At 48.6% G+C, this 18,105-nt stretch overlaps 1 protein-coding gene and 1 long non-coding RNA gene across 2 annotated transcripts; both read right to left on the reverse strand.

Annotated features, from left to right (window-relative positions):
* Positions 1-3,093: 3,093 nt before the first annotated feature.
* LOC135820970 (serine protease 23-like) lies at positions 3,094-9,082 on the reverse strand. Its single transcript, XM_065334027.1, has 4 exons — positions 8,025-9,082; positions 7,017-7,467; positions 4,667-4,806; positions 3,094-4,161 (listed from the first exon to the last, which is right to left on the reverse strand). The coding sequence occupies exons 1-4, from the start codon at positions 8,416-8,418 to the stop codon at positions 3,617-3,619; spliced, it is 1,530 nt and encodes a 509-aa protein (XP_065190099.1). The 5' UTR covers positions 8,419-9,082; the 3' UTR covers positions 3,094-3,616.
* A 6,189-nt stretch (positions 9,083-15,271) lies between these two features.
* Positions 15,272-16,591, reverse strand: LOC135820560 (uncharacterized). Its single transcript, XR_010554110.1, has 2 exons — positions 16,470-16,591; positions 15,272-16,312 (listed from the first exon to the last, which is right to left on the reverse strand). It is a non-coding gene; the product is annotated as an uncharacterized LOC135820560 (long non-coding RNA).
* Positions 16,592-18,105: the final 1,514 nt, after the last annotated feature.

Here is an 18,105-nt window from a genome sequence, read left to right on the forward strand (position 1 = left end):
AGGCTGAGATCTGTAGAACTGACGTGTAAGATCGGACGAGAGGTAGAAATAACCTATGTACTCTGCGTAAACCATTACTCTCGCCAACAGTTGCCTCCGGACTAGAAAATGATGAGAGGGGAGAGGGGGTGAGAGAGAGAGAGAGACAGGAGGATTGCCTGTGGCTGGGAAGTGTAATGAGCACTCAGTCGTCGTTCAGTGCATGCCGCAGAGACCCGGGAGGAGACAGCCTTCTGCTGATCACTTCTGCATGAGACTACGAGTGATAGCAACGCACCTCTATTTACCCATCTGTGTCTGGAAAACGTGAAGGTGATAATTATTATGAATGCCTCTTCTGCTTTTGGCAACTTTGCTCTGCCATTGAGGGCTGAATGGGTCAACGCAGTGGATGGATGGAGTAAGCCGGGGGCCGCCCAGCGCAGCATGGAGTCGCCACGGCCTGCAGCTGCGCGGGCCGTCAAGTTTGTCTGGAGCAGCCCTTTCGCGCGTGCCTGGCGGCTAGCCTGGAGAGAGGTGCTAAACACACTCAGCACCGGTGTCACGGACACTGCAGCCCCTGCAGATCAGTCGTAAACGAACACAACTAATTATTAGTTACTTACTAGTACTACTAGTACTTGAAATCATCTCACCTTCTCGGGACCAGGAAGTCGTAAAAGTACGACTCCCTTGTCAAGGATCTGAGGAGGATCTCGCCGGACAAGTTAGTTCTCACGTGATAAAGTCACAAGTAAGTTAGTTAGAGATAGGGACCTATAAATAACTTCAAGGTAGGCCGTCACTGAATACTGCATAGGCATATGAAGCCCTTCGACAGCTATAGCTGATGCTGCAAGCCACAATGGGTTCCGCTGTATGGGTGTTTCAACTGTTTGTTGCATGCTGGGGATTGACCAGTTGACCGGAACTGTCCGGAGTCAGAAGAGAGCGCATTATTATGTGTTTACGCATGCGGACCACCACCGTCGCTGAATTTGACACGTTTTTGTCTTTGCAAGGGCCCACATGCCCACGCGTTGTCCTAGGCGTCGGAATATTGCCAACAGAATTTGGAACTTGTTCTGGTATGTTTCATGCATGTTTGCTATGTGGAAAATGAAATCGAGCTGAATTCAAGAAAGCGCCTGCCATAGGGTTTGTATGGTTCTGCCGATTTTACTGCTTTTCGAGCAGAATCTGCCAATTAGTCGAGCATAATCCATCAAGGGCCAATCTGCATGTAGAGGAGACGGCTCGATACCGGGACGTTTTGACAGCCAAATTTGTATAGACCCAAACCGATCATCAGCGTTGATTTTTCACTCGAAATATGTTTGTGGAAGGAAACTGGCATGTTGAAGTTTGCTCTGGGGCCAGAGTCAATCGAACTGAGCCACTCCTTTGTGTTGACCCATTGCCTCCAAGTTGCCCAATTTTTCGCTTCAAAAAAGTTCAAAACAGAGGTGGCTCCAAACCGGACACGTTTTAGAGTGCACGTCAAATTCACTCTGGGTATGAAATTAGGTAATTGCTATCGCTCCACGACGGCCAGTATAGAGTAACAATAAGCCTTGTGTGTGCTTCCATTAGTTTTGATTGGTATGCGGTGCTTTATTGGCGAGAGGCGAGCCGCTGTTTACCTGCGACAAGAAGTTGATTTTTCGAAAGTCGTAAAACTCAAGTCGCAGTGCGAAGCAACTCGTCAAAAACTCACCTGCTTGATATGGCGCTTCTGGTCATCGCAGAGCCATGAAATTTTGGCTCGGAGTATAACACATAGTAGTCTCACTGTGACATATGTTTTCTAATCAAAATACCAAGAGAGATAGTGAATACTGAGTCCGTTCCGGTTTGCAACCGGTGTCCTATTTGAAACCGTCCCCTCTACATGTACTGCGTTCACGATTCGTGCGGCTATTCGCCTGAGCCGGTCCTGCATGAGTAGGTCTATGTGAATGTCTACGTTGTGATCACGTGATCAGCAGTGCAGTCAGTCAGCTGAGACGAGCTAGCTTGATACGTCACGTGGTCTCTCCCAAGCTGCAAGACACATCAGACGGACTGTCCACTGTTAGTTAGAGGATTTATTATTATTATTATTATTATCAAATTTTTGATAGGGCAATCCCCACAGGCCTAAGGCCTTCTTACAGGGTACCCTAGAAATGAAAGTAGTGAATTACGGAATAGGTGCAGTGAAGAGGATCTTTGACATGGCTGCATGGTGTCGCTTTGGTTTGTTCAGTAACATGAATCTTTAGTACTTTACTTAGCCTAGCGAACGCTAGTGTCCTCAACATTCAATTGTTCATGCAGTTTTCTAAAATGGCATCACACACTTGCTGTTCAATGATTGCTAGTAGGCACCGACGGATTCTGCTCGAAAACTGAGGTGGCAGATTCTGCTCGGAAAGCAGTGAAATTGGCAGAACCACACAAACCTTATGGCGGGCAATTCCTCGACTTCTGCTCCATTTCTTTATCCACATACCAAACATGCATGAAACTTACGAGAAAAAGTACCGAATTCTGCCAATTTTTCTGCCGGCATTATCCGCCGGTGCCCGATTGCTAGTAGAGACTTAAGTTGTTGGCTGACAGCATGTTACAACCAACAACAACATAATATTTCAACAATCCAAGGTTTATCTAATAGTAGTAGAGACGTCCAGCTATGACAATGAGTGAGAAATGCAAAACGAAGCATGATACATGTACCTTAGATGGCCAGGAAAATCAAGAACTGTATATCCGTTATTACACCATGCCTAAAGTATCCACTGCATGATCAAGAGGTGGAAGTAGCTTGCCACTCTTGCCAGACTGCAGCAGGTCAGAATTGCTACCCTGACTCATGACCGTGTGTCTCACCTCCAAGACCAAGTCAGAGTCTGGCAGTCATACTGCTGAACTTTCTTTTTTAAGAGAAAATATGCCCGTCGTCACTTGACGACGGGCAGTGGCTTCTGTTCTTGCCCGTTGTCATTGCCAATGGTTGGTGGAATCTTTCCATCGTTCTTAAAGCAGACTGGATAGCTCTTTCCAGCCACCACAGTTTGATCTGTCATTTGTCGACGCCAAGGCGACAATCATGTGACATACGGGAATATCTGGACTACTGACTTAGTAGCTCTAGCTCTGTGGCTGGGTATTCGTTGGAGAAAATCAACTTTTAGGGTATTAAAGAGAGTCAAAACGGCAGCAAAAAGAACACACAGCCACACACACACACGCGCACACACGCACGCAGACACGGAAAACACACTGCCTGATAGGACCAGCAACGAATGCAAGAGTCAAATATATTAATAAAATATGTATTCAGGGAAGAGTGTGTTGCTCCCTACATGGGAGCTCGCGGTTTTCTTGCCGACTTGAATTCTCATTTGACACTCTTCCCCTACTATCGCCGAAGTCGTACCAACCTCTTCTTCAAAACATATATTGGCAAATACTATAATGAATCAATGTGCGCACCAAGCATATGCGCAGACATGCCAGCAAGCATACAATATGCAGGCACACACACACACACACACACACACACACACATACTCAAGAAAGGAAATCAACGAGACACATGCAGTCGGGTTCAAATAGATAAGCCTACCAGGCTATGTTCATGTCACTGAGCCTATCCACCAAGTCCAGCAGCATGACGAAGGCATTCTTCGCGTAGCGACTGTCCCAGGCCAATGCAAAACCGCTCAAAGCGACTGAGACCGCCAATAGTAGTGGCTGCAACGGTGGTGGGCATGGGAGTGGGCGTGGGAGGCAATTCTTGTTCTCTTGTGCCGCCGTCGTTTGCACGCTCCGTCCCCGGCGCAGCTGTTTGTTGCCCCTCTCCACCCGCTCCTGTGCGTCCGCGATTGTCGGCAGTTGCACTGGCCGTGGCGCTGCCCTCCTCAGTGTTACGCTCTTCGGGGGTGACGGCTGCCTCTTGGGTGGGCTCCTCCGTCGGCAATTGAGTGGTGGTTACTGGGGGTGCTGAGGGCGTGGGTGTGGTTGGCGGAGGTGGAGTCGTGGGTGGTCCACCGCACGTCATCATCCAGCTATCGCTGGGCTTGGTTTCGCGATCAAGGTATTCGGGAAGATCGCACATACCCGGTGCCCAGCGGCATATCTCGCGGTATTTCCTTGGAGTGATGCCGGTTGCCACATTCAAACGCCGCCGCCGACCTGTACACACACACACACACACACACACACACATGTAGACAATAAGAGTCATTAGAAGACATACAAAACTATTAAAACAATCCATGGCTCGGATTACAAGTCTTTGTCCACAGAACCACCAGCAACGACAGCAGAGCAAACAGTACCGCACACAAGTGCATACATTCAAGTACACATTCATGCACGTATACTGCATGAAAGAAACAGGTGGTCTTAGACCAGTTTGGAGACACAGCACGCACATACAGTACATGAAACAATCATTGGATGCTTCAGCGGCTTGCATCGAGGGTCCGTCCAAGTGGTGTTCCACGACTGTACGTACCCACTATGCTTGCTTTAATATTTTCGAGCTGGGAATGTGAACATAGTCAAAAATAAATAAATAAAATGAATAAAATAAAATGAAACTCGGGTATTGAGCCAATACTCTTAAAGTTACTCTTAACTCGTTTCCATATGCCCTTTTCCTTTCTACTTTTAAAATAAAATAAAATAAACTCACCCGCTATAGTGACAAATCGACTGCCTGAGTTGACACCAACCACTCGCCGGCGTAGAATCTGACGACCGGTGTTTGGATCGGTGCCTTCCACAACGTACACATAGACCACGGCGCCTGATGAGCCAAACGTCGCGTCGCAGCTGTACAACGCACACAGCACACGCATGCACAATGCCAGTACAAGCAGAATTCAGAGGTTGGGAATCTATGTCCATAGCTATACACGTATGATGGTGTTGCCTGATGATCGTAGTAAGTTAATACGTGAAATTCAAAGTTGCGACACAGCTTCCCCTCATCCTTTTGCCGGTGTGGAAGGCTCTGTCATATACAATGTAGGCATTGAGCACTCTTCCAACACAGTGGAGCACGCTATACTCGATTACGTTAGTTAGCGATACACAAACATACACAAACATGCATGCCTCTGTACAATCATAGAGCATGAGTAGTACAGTAGGGGTGTTTCTACTACATTATTTTGTTCCGATGTGCAGCTATGTCCCAGTCTAGTGGTCAGTTGTTACTCTCAGTGTCTGTCTGCATGTACAGCGGCGGATCCAGTGATCTCTACAGCGGGGGATCCAGTGATCTCTACAGCGGGGGATCCAGTGATCTCTACAGGGGCGGGGGTTCCAGGATAGTCAAAACTGAATAGCTGATACATGTACATGTACATGGGCACGCATATGGTTGCCAGTATAGTGTAGTACATTTACGAAATTTAGGGGGTTCCTGGGAACCCCTGGAACCTCTCCTACATCCGCCCCTGATGTATGCAATGCAATGCATCACACATCGGTAAACCAATGGTGACACTAACTCACACTGTGCACAGTACAGTGCCGCTTTCCACTTTGAAAACTTCCAGGAGTCAAGGCAGTAAGGAGGACACACATAACCGTGCTAGCTGTGCGCCATGGTGCTTAGCCCATAACCCTGCAAAACCCAGCGACATGGAGGTTTCTCCATGGACTACGGCTACATAGCTAAAGGTGTGTCCAGTCAGCCCTCGCATAACCGCACACATCCGTTTTCAACAAAAGCATCCGGATAGGCGAGGGAACCGGATAATCGAACACACATACTGCATGTATGCATGGCATATGCTGTAAATCAGTAACCAACCATTTTCTTCCGGATGGCGAGGGATCCGGATAAAAGAGGACCGGATAAACGAGGTCTGACTGTATGCTGCATTGAGACATACTCAAGATGAGGCTCTAGAATTTTTAATTCACATTCCCAAGGTACATCAGTGATAGGCATGAGAAATAGGCCTTGACAGATTATGCTAATATTTTCGTGAAATTATTCTTTTTCGCATTGCTGAAAAAACTGCAGAATTATGCTATTTTTATGCTAAAAGTTATCATATTATGCCGCATTTATGCTCACATATGCTGCTAATCAAGAGTCCATAACTCTTGTGCTAATGTATAATGGCTCTGTGCAAAATAACAGGGGATTTTTGTAGAGGGCGTTGTACTGTAGTAGCAAAAGTTCAACGGGGTCAACGCACCGTTCGACCTACATGTAGCTACGACCATCACTGATTGTAGTGGACTGGACATGTTCTCAAGGGAGTCGTAAACCTACGACTTCCTGGTGCATCTTCTTGTACCAAGAGTACATAACCCCAGAGAGTGTGCAACGCCGATCCAGCTCTGTGTAGGGTCTTGGTCGAGCGGAATCGGATCTTCTGATGTCATGCGTACACTTCACACTAGCGCAAGGCCGGTCTCGAGGCAGGGCACCATTGTTTTTGATCCAAGAGTACCCGCGACTCCCCGGGTTCCCCTCAGATGTGTACGGTATTATGACGCAAAGATCCGATTCCGCTCGACCAAGACCCTATGCAGAGCTGGATCAGGCGTTGCACACTCTGGGGGGTTATGTAATCTTGCTTGTACGTGTACTTGTAAAACATGTACAACTGTATGGAATTTGATGCGAACAGGCGGATTATTCCAATTTTATGCGATTCGTATGCAATTTGCCTCGAATTATGCGATTATTCGATTTTGGTAGGAATTATGCGAAAAATTATGCTAGCATAATCTGTCAAGGCCTAATGAGAAAGTGATTCCCTGTTTCAAAACAACCTCAACTGCACACACAAGAAATATGAGGTCGCAGGCTTTCCGCAGCAGGGCGCACACCAGTCACACCCATCCACAACAGACATGCACACACTTCCACACACTTGTACTTGCTCACTGCCAAAACACACACACACACACACACACACACACACACACACACACATACATGTACACACATGCATGTACACACACACACACACACACACACACACACACACACACATACACAAAACAGTGACACTTACTCGAAGAATATCATGCCCCGTCGGTCCACGTAGATCACTCCACAGTTACGATACCAGAGCGAGCCTCGGGGCTTGTCGTCTGCAAAACTAGTGAAATGGATGACACTATCGCCAAGTCCAACCAGCGTTCGCAGCTTCTTCACAGTCAGCGGCTGCATCTTCATGTACGACTTCAGTATGCACTCGTCCGGATTCATCGTGACGAGAGCGAAATCACTGGAGGTTTTGAGACTTGTGTCTTTTGCCCAGGCAGATGCAGTCTGAAAGCGTGTAGTGCTATGCCAATGGTAGGAGCGTAGGCTGGCAGCAAATGGCCGCAGAGAGGTGCCAATGCGCTTCAGGGTCTCGCTCATCAGCTCCGTCTGGCCGATGGTCACTGCTGGTACGTACTCTCCGTCTGTGTGTATGCAGTGTGCCGCCGTCAGAACGTGATGCGGAGATATCAGGCCACCTGTACATGTATACGTGTGTACATATGTGTGTGTAACCGTTACATGGTGTGTGTGTGTGTGTGTGTGTGTGTACGTGTGTACGTGTGTACGTGTGTACATGTGTGTGTGTGTGTATTGCAAAGAGCAGTGCATGCCACAGAACACAAAATACATTAGGACACCATGTACTCAGTAACTCAACAAAAGTTGAGGGATTTTTTTATAAATGTCGGCCAGTATGACCATACTGCAATGACTTGGCCCTGGGGTGGAGACATGGGGGGGGGGGGGGGGCTAACCTCTCCAGCACGGGGTGGGGGTGCGTGTGTGGGGGGGGGGGGGGGAGTACAGCTCGCTCAACTCCACCCGACAGAGTGAAGAAGAACCATACTGTCCTTGATCTGGTGAGCCGCGTAACATGGTAACGGGCACTTTGCAATGTTTCAGTCAGATGTGGCATTGTGCGATCGCGTGGGACTCGAGCAAGCAACCTTTCGCACTCGCAGACCAATGCAGTGGAGTTCATCTTTGAGAGAAATAATTATTACAAAAGCAAATCTTCTTCCTTACTGCTAACCTGTGCATCCTGTAGAGATCTTGACCACTGTGGAGAACGGGTGTCGCCGAACGAAACTGTCTCCGACCGCACGCCGCTCGTCCGGAGGGATGATCTCCCTCTTAGCTATTCCGCGGCCTCTCCGCCTCCGCTCGCTAGGTTGTGGCCCAGGCACGATCTGCACAGCATTGCAATAGAGGTCTATCAGCCTGCGATAGTGTGACTGCGAGTGCCTTGGCGCGTGGGATTCCAGAATGGTCTCTCTGCATTTCCGAGGAGCGTCGGCCACCGCCTCCACATGGTCCATGGTGTGTTCCGCACCGCTGCTGCTGCCCGCTAGTAATACAACGCACGCTAGGTGGGCGAAACTCGCCACGCGACAAAGAAATGCCGCAAAGCACACCGGCGATCTCATTATGGAACACTTATGCTGCCGACGAAAGCCAAAGAATTATGATAGTTTTGAGTTGCAATGCTGAGTCCAAGGACATTCCTCTTGGCCCAAGCTCCTCCGCAAACACAAGTCTTGCCTTACTGGCTGTAGATTTACCAATTACTAGTACCTGCTTCGTTTCAGAAGCCACACACAACAATGACTTCGCGCTCGACACTACTGTCCTCCCTGAGGATCTTGGCGAGATCTATGCCGAGTCAAACGTCAGTCGTTCGAAGTGATTTTGACAAGCAATGCGAATTACACTGACTGCCTGTACATACGGCTGCTATCTGTCCGTGGCTTCAGCACATTACAAATTTGTTTTCTCGATCAGGTTACGATACGACTAGCTCTGCTGAGCAAACAGACAAAATTTGGACAAGATTTCACTAAAATCCGCAAGGTCAACAATCACGGTGGACGTGGGTGTAGAGACCATTGGCATTGTAGACGGGAAATGACCACCAACTTTGAACACAATGTACTTTTTAGGAATTCCTTTCCGCATCTATTTCCCGACACATCCTGGGCTGGGCACGTCGCGGCAGAAGTCAGGGCTCTCAGGCACGCGGTGGCCACCCGTCGCTCAATATTGCAATGAGCGTCGCCCATTCACACTGGCACGGCACGCTGGACGTGAACTGGCCTTGAGCCGTGTTGCTTTTAGTTGAGGCTGGAACCTGGTCCTTGAGCGTGGTCAGCAGCTCATTGTACCAGTCCGTGTGGACTCAAGGTATTTGATCAGCTGCTTGCACCTCAGACTCAGCCCCTGTCCTGTTCTAGTCTTGAATGCCTGCATATCCAAGACTTGAGGCAAGACCCGATTTGGGTCGAAGCAGCATAGGGACTGATGGAGAGTGATGGACATCTCCGTCGAACGCCTGGACTGGCTGGAGTGGAGATTGTGAATGCTTAGTGTTGGGCAGATTAGGGAACACTGGACAGGTGCACGGCCAAGTATTAGTTCACCTGTCACTGTCAGCCATCGCTGATAAAAAGATGACCTGAAGCTATCGGGTGCAGCGAGCCCCTGCAAGCATGGCAATGGGTCGTACAAGCTGAAAGAGAGGCCACAACAAGACACAGCGCCGCTTTGCTGACCGTCGGTGCGGCTGCCATGGCCGCTACTGAGATGACAGCAAACGACTGGCAGTACAGTAGGGTTTTCCAAGTTCACGTTGAAGTACAATCACTTGCCGCGTGCATTCAGTCTTCTTCTTGCCTTGAAGCACAATCACTTGCGTGCATTCAGTCTTCTTCTTGCCTTGACTGGAGGCCTTCACGGGCCTGACACTTTCTCGGTGCGTGTTTGTACTACAAGCACAGCCTGACTGGGGGAATGCATTCATCTGTCCAGCGTCTGAAGGTCGACAGAGCAAGGAACATGGCACGGTCAGTCTAGGTAAAAACTGGTGCAGATAACATGTATGATGTAGACAACAACACAATGTCATGAAGAGTTTTTTCGTCAGCTCTGTGGCAGACACGATAGCTCAGAAGGTTTTGAAAAGGAAATTCTTTGCCCTACACGACTTTCCGCCGACGGAGGGAGCCGTAATGCCGAACCTCAGGGCAGGTACTGTCGTAACTAACTTTCTGATCTTCGTGGAAAGTGGTGCTATTTTTTACTTGGGTGGACGTTACGTGAATCCTACGCCTGTCAGCCAGGGTTTAATGGATGGTGGAGGAGCGGCGTTGGTTTGTCACCCACTTCCTCAGTACACCACGTGTGGCGTGACACTCACCCTGATGTAGTGATCAAGGTGATGGGAGAAGCCATTCATGATGGCCAGCCGAGTGCAGCTCCTCGCCACCCTTCCCAGGACTAGTTCTGTGCGAAGGTTCACGACGTACTTTCACGACCCCCTCACAGCTCAGTTCACACTGGCTGTGGCAGTGCATGGTCCAGACGTGCCGCGGATAGACCATACTCAAGTACTTAGTTCAATCTTGCTATTCGAATTTTCGTGGTAAATCACTGAGCACGTTCTCACTTGCACTTGCCGCAATACAGCGGTGCAGCAGAGAACGATCAGCGGATTATGTCTACTGGCGCATCTTTATCGCAGAAACATACAAGGCATACGGTGGCTACTTCTGCACCCCTTCCTTATCCACACTCAAAACATGATTGTATGGAACATTGCCAGCACCGATACGGCACTGAATTATCCTTCAAATTAATTTTTCTGTCGGTGTTTTAAAACTAGTATCCAGCAAGGGGTACTCCGCACAGTCGACTGTCAGCTAGGCTCTGGCCTATTACTACACTGTGGTGTCAGCCCGGCCATTCAAAACTGACTAAAATCGCTTGGATCACCAGCTCTCCATTCATCAAAATAATCAGGGTTGACCCTGGCCTTGGGATTGTATTGATGCCAGTTTTAAAATATTTTTCTGAACCCATGCACTCATGACTTACATTGCATGTCATTGAATTGTGGGAGGACAAAGGTCGGATGTTGACCATTTGAGAATCGATCAACATCACAGCATTCACGGGTGCCAACGACAACGGTTCACAAAACGTCGGCCCAGTCAGTGTGAGCAGCGTGGGAACTGTAACACTTACAGCCTAGGTTTGACTGCCACATTTTGCAACCCCAGACCCGACGGCCTAGCCTAGCCTATTATTTTTACGTGTACATGGGGCAACCCGGGAAACCAAAGGACACCTCTCACCAAAGCACGTGCACCGCCTTGTTCAGGGCACATTCTTTGAAGTCCCTACTTTTCCCAATGAAGGAGCAACCAGGGAGTCGCAGAATATCGGTACCGATATTTTATCGACTCCCTGGTAGCCATGCTCTCTTCACTCAGGACATTTCCTTATACAGTACTGCCGGTACATGTATGTCCGTAATCGGCAAGGTTCTACTGAGCTCATGAGATGAAGTGTTTTTAAACATGGTCCTAGTGGAGGCTGTCAGGAAGAAGGGCTGCATAAGATCTGTCGTAACACTGTACACCATTTTAACCCCTTCGCGATAATGTTGGCTTCCTTTACTTGCCAGATTAATTTTACATGACTGTAGACTTATTTGAATCATAGTAATCTTCCTTATTGGTCATATCATGGGCCATCGTGGAACTAAAGACTAATAAAGACAATCCTCAACACAGTACGTGATTGTACTGCACCTCAGTCAAGTCTATGAACAGGCAACGCACAACAGCATAGCGCTGAACTTCTGATGAAGGCCGGCTGGGCTTGGCTTCGCAGCCTCGGCTGACACAGTATACTAGGAGTCTATGGACACGTGTTAGACTCTTTGCACGGCATGATCATGGTGAACACCAACACATAGTCCACAGTGGCCACCGGCAGCGTTATTGTTCAGCATCGCTGCCTGACACCGAGCACATACATTGTATTGTGTTGTATACACAAGCACTGCTTGTACTTGTACAATCCATGTAGTACTTAAAAAAAGTCTTTGTGATGTTCTACCAGTGCTGTGGTTTGCAACATAGGCATGAGCTGCCGAATCTGATGTTCCTACGTGAAATGGTCGCATCCTCGTCATGCTCACTTAAAAGCAGGAATGAGTCTACAAGTGAAAGAGGATCAATAACATTGTGCATACCTGGACGTGTACAAATACCTGCCAGTGTGAAATGATGCCGCATAGTAATTAAAGGCATTGGAAACGTTGAGGTGGTACCGCGCAAGGGTACTGCACAAACAACGCAGTTAGTTATGTATTGGCACCTTACATGTATCTGCACTGCTATACGAATTAGAGTTCATTCGATCAACTCCGCGGAAACACACCACAACTCAGCACGGACATTGTGTGCATGAACATGATGAAGAACTACAATGTATGACGCAATGGCTGCACCATCAACAACAAAATGAACATGATAATCAACAACAGCTCAAACTAGTCTACATGTACAGTGAAACCTGTCTAAGACGACCGCTCAAGCCAAGGCCAGGGACCTCACAAATGTGGTCTCTGTTTAAAGTCTGTTACCAGGTGGTCTCCTTATCCAGGGTCATTTGACTGGAAATAGCATCCCTTGATCCTGGTTTCAGTGGTCTTCTAGGACAGGTGGTCGCCTTGACAGGTTTTCCTGTTGCCTGCTATGACTGTGTGTTTGTGTACATGGCCCTGCACTCACACTTTATTTTACGACATACACAGACCCGGCTCGGTGAAGAAGCACAGACGGAGAGGAAGCAAAGAGGATGCACAAACTGAGACGGGCTGCAGATGCATGGTAGCTGTGCGGATGAGGTGACCAGTGGTCTCAGCTTGCCTGTATGCTGTACCCACCAGTTGGGGGGGGGGGGGAGGAGGAGTGAGGAGAAAAGTAAGGAAACAATGATGTGGTAAGACAGCAGTCAAGAAGTGAGATGTGTCTCCTTTTCTCTCCTCCTCCTCCACCACCACCACCTCTCACACACTCTCCCTCCCTCTCTTTCTCAATCTCTCTCTCTCTTCCCCCCTCCCCTCTCTCTCTCTCTCTCTCTCTCTCTCTCTCTTTCTCTCTCTCTCTCTCGCTCTCTCTCTCTCTTTCGGGTCGCCTTTGCACATGCACGTCACCGAAGAACGAAACACATGAGGCATGGATGCGATAATTATTTTCTTCTGCAGTGCATGGCATAGCCGATACGTGTGCATGCTGTTTTGTGCAGTGGACACTGAATGCTGTCGATGCTACATGCCATCTCTCCAGCTGTGGTGGAGTCTTCAACTTCATATTATAGGATCTCTATCTTACATTTGAATCACAAGTAACCGTACAATAAATAATATCGACCATCCGCACTGATTCCGCGTTCCATCGCAGACGCGGATCAAGCTTTACCATTGGTGGTCATACGGCGACACGCCGGGGTTCGGCGGGCGGGTGTGAGTGTGGGCCCTCGGAAACGCTTGTTGCCACCATCGGCTAATACCGACACCACATCCTAGCGGCTAAGCCGCTGGACTGTGTCGATTGTTCCCGCGGGCGCGAGATACATCACAGCGCCTAGCGCGCGTGTGCGCGTGTGTGTGTCCATTGGCATTGTGTGTATCTGAGTGCGTGTGTGTGTCCATTGGCATTGTGTGTATCTGAGTGCGTGTGTGTGTCCATTGGCATTGTGTGTATCTGAGTGCGTGTGTTTACATGCACAGTACTATCTCTTCACTTAGCAACTACCTGCTGGTCATGGGTGGTCATGTACAACACTCGCGCATACGTAACGATGGGCCACTGTCACTTTTTCAGTTTTTGTTCCTGTCTTTGTCAGGCGAGATATACTCTGTGCCCCCTGTCTCTGATATAGCATTTTGTTTCCAAAGTGCTTCGTGAACTTGACAGTGTCGCCTCGGGTGTATGGATCGGTTGCTGTGGTATCTGGCGATATCGTTACGATGGCCCAGGCATGGTGACGGGAACATGGCGGCCACTGCATCTCATCACTCAGAGCACCCAGCACTCGTTGTACAGTGCTGGCAACTGAAATCCACCCCCTGAGCGGTGCGCTCACATCGCAAAGACCCAACACGGGATGGAAAAACTACGAAACAGAGACCGCTAGAATGTGAACCCACCGCTCAGGGGTTGGATTTCAGTTGCCAGCACTGTAGTTGTACAATGTACGTAGTAGGGTTGATCAGGGAATCCAGATTTGGGATCCACTCGCTGTCAGTGGCACCAACAGTGCAATACTCGATAATAGCGTTCTCGTCGCATAGTCTGTAGACATGGTTACCAGGTTGGGACTTTACACAAACATCGTAGAAACGCTAGAATGGAAGATGGACTCCGCGCGCCAAGGTTTACCTCCAATGTTATCGTCACTCATGCTGCAGTTGCCTTAGCAGGGTGCTCTCACAGCCTACCATCTACCATCCACAGGCTCAGTCTATACTATAGTCTACAGTCTTGAGTAGAGGTAGAGAAGACCATTTCACTGCCCCAAGCAGCGGGTCAATATGGTTAGGCGGTTTGTTTATGGGGCGATCAGGGAACACAAAGACTACAAAGGTGATCGACCCACCTGCCCGCAGTTGCGGCCAGTCACCTCACGTAAACGTTGACCAACGGAGTCAGACTGGTGCCGTTTTGTTTTCGTTTCTCCCAGCGCGGTGCGGCTATGCGTGGTATGGCTTATCGACGCCGTCAGTGTTCGAGCCGGCCGGTCACCATGGTCACCGGTTCGTGGCATGACCATGTCACCTCAGATGCAGCTAATCAGCACTTATGACAGTATACACCATGCATGATACATGTACCAATGTACTCTTGATGGTACATGTACACAGCGGCCCTAAACATGGCGGCTGAACAATGCCAGGTGCTGAACACTACCCTGAATGGCCTGATACCAAGAGTAGTAGTCTATAGCTCCCGGGAGCTCACTCTTGCTCTTGCTGATACATGTACTATTCATACTAACGCTACGTAACCGTCGTTAGTTGTAGTACTGGCCTGAAGTTGCGACTCCCTGACCTGCATATGCGCGAAAGTAAAGCAATGATTAGTTTTAGTTTTAAATAGTGTGAAAAAGAGGTTGGTGCGACTTCGGCGATACTTGGGGAATTGTGTGTTACTCCCTACATGGGCGCTCGCGGTTTTCCTGCCGACTTTAATTCTCTGATTCACGACTGCTATCCAGAGCACACTAGAAGTCCATCGAACTGTCCACTTGGCAAACCTGCAAGAAAGCACCACTCCCTGCTCAATACACAGTGTTTCGGGGAATTCACCCCTCGGTCAGTTAAGCTTGAGTAGGCTGAGGAAGATTGTGCCTGAAGAGTACCACTTACATGTATATAGTGCTCTCCAGGCACAACCATCACCAGGGATAAGGACTTCAGACCATTTTTTCAAATCGGTTTTCTGTGGCTTATGTTTTGCTTTTTGGATAGGTTAGAGCTTCCTGAGGAGTTTGGTCTTTAGTTTTTCTAAATCGGACAAAGGAAACTAAAGTTACAAGCAAAATAGTCATCGCCTATCACCGGATTTTCCGACAAACGTCCCACACATTTGAGATCAGAGAGATATGTCAAACTGAGAGAACCCACTTTCCTTAGCAACGCATAGCAACCGCACACCAGATCCAAAAACAATCTTGATTCTCCGCATGAAATAGCTCAATAGCATGGTTTACAATGTAGTGGTTAGTAAACACTATACATGTACATTGATAAATACAGTCCTGAGATAGCTTCGGACTGTTGGTGTGGTTGGTGTCAAGAAATAGAATGATCACGGAAAAGGCACTGACTAAGCTCAACATGTACATGTACAGGACATTGTATTGGCTGGAGTAATCGTAGCACGCACATCAGCAGAGATACAGCAAATAGCAACAAGAATATACAGCAAATGTCCAGTTCGGAACTCTTTCAGCTATTCTTGCCGAGCTCAACGAGATCGAGCATAACAGCATTGGAGACAAGAGTGGGGTCATGGACCGAAACAGCCAAGCGCAATTTGTACATCAGCATCATTTAGCGCAGGATTCTTCTCGCTGCTTTCCATACTGACTATGGCTGTTGTGAACCCTCTGGTTCTCTAAAGTGTCAGGAACGAACGACCACACGGCAAGAGGACAACTATTTATTCTCAACAGTGTATTGACTTCGATCGACTAACAATAATGAATAATGAAGAACTAACACTAAAACCACCAGGTAGTTATAGCGTGAAAATGACAGCGTATATGAGAAAAGCATACACATACATGTACAACATACAACTTAACTACAGCGCACACAGCAAACCGCACATAGCGCATGTAGCGTATTCCACGTCGTAAGCATCAGCGGTACGGCGGAGTCGGGATACAACTGCATTGGAACGAACACAATGTCACAAGCGAGAAGGCCTTTCACTCTCGAGAACTTGTGGTTTCGCAACAATGGCGGCGCTGCACGGCAAAGTACAAAGAGGAATAATGCAACAAATAGGTCTTCTGGAAGGTGAAAACAATAAAGATTACCTTCTATCTAGACTAATTCGAGGTCGTAGAATACGAATATCACATTTTCAAGAAGGGGACCCGGACGGATCATATAGTTTCTCACCTTTCCCTTCCATCCGCATACGTATCTCCGTCAAAAATGAACGTAACAGCTCCATTCTTGCTGATCCCAAACGAAGGCAAGCTCCAACAAGACGAACCGAAACTTTCTCCAACTGTACAAGACTTCCTTCCTTTCGAAAAACGGTTCCACATTTCTTTACCCGACTTGACATATGACCATCACACGATTTGTGCAGGCGTCGATTTGCACGCTTTTGGGCCATGAAGTCACGTGGTCTGAAGTCCCTGCCAGGGATACAAACTTCCAGAGAGACGCTCCGTTTCCAGTGCGACAAACACCTCGTGAACACCAGATAGCAGCGTGAGTCAGCAGTGTCGCCCGTGGAGGTGCTGAACAAGCGCTGAGGACCGTTGGCCGTTCACAACGTTGTTGCCTCCAAACCATCTAGTTCGCAAGCCCCCGCTGGTACAACAATGTGAAGAAGAGGTTGGTGCGACTTCGGCGATACTTGGGGAATTGTGTGTTGCTCCCTACATGGGAGCTCGCGGTTTTCCTGCCGACTTGAATTCTCACACAAGTCGGCAGGAAAACCGCACCACACACACAAACCACACACACAAACCACACACACAAACCACACACACAAACCACACCACACACACACACACACACACACACACACACACACACACACACACACACACACACACACACACACACACACACACACCACACACACACACACACACACACACACACACACACACACACACACACACACACACACACACACACACACACACACAAACACACACCATTGGACCAGTGGACGCCCATCGCCGAAGGCGATGATAGCGATGCTACAGCAGAAGCCATAGCAGCTTGTGCTGGGATTGGGAACATTCAACAACTTCCAAGGCTGAAGAATACATACACACACACACACACACACCCCTCAGACCTCAGACCTCAGACATGCCCATCGCGGAAGCGATGATAGCGAACAGCTATGTTAGACATAGCAACTTGTGCTGGGATTACACCACACACACACACACACACACCACACACACACACACACACACACACACACACACACACACACACACACACACACACACACACACACACACACACACACACACACACACACACACACACACACACACACACACACACACACACACACACACACACACACACACACACACACACACACACACACACACCATTGGACCATTGGATGCCCATCGCCAGAGGCGACGATAGCGATGCTACAGCAGAAGCCATAGCAACTTGTGCTGGGATTGCACCATTCAGCAGCTTGCAAGGCTGAAGAATTTGACCGCCACTATTCAGCCTGGTCTACACCACACAGCTATGAAGTGGCTATTTCTGGCCAGTGAATCCCTACTTTTTGGTCTCTTTTTTTCCCCGCACACACATCACACCACATACTCCGGCATGCACTGGCTGTTGGAGAATGAAAGAAAAGTCAGGAAGAGTCTGAAAAAAGAAGAACACACACCTGTCCTGTCCTGTCCTGTAGAGTCACTGCCGCAAAAGGGTCACGTGATCCCATCACTGGGAAACTTGAGAAGAGAGAGAGAGAGAGAGGACACGACGCTCGATGACGCTCCAGGTGCACGGGTAGTCGCATCCGCTTGCCGCATAT

Source organism: Sycon ciliatum, chromosome 7 (genome assembly GCF_964019385.1).
Source record: "Sycon ciliatum chromosome 7, ocSycCili1.1, whole genome shotgun sequence".
Classification (NCBI taxonomy): Eukaryota; Metazoa; Porifera; class Calcarea; order Leucosolenida; family Sycettidae; genus Sycon; species Sycon ciliatum.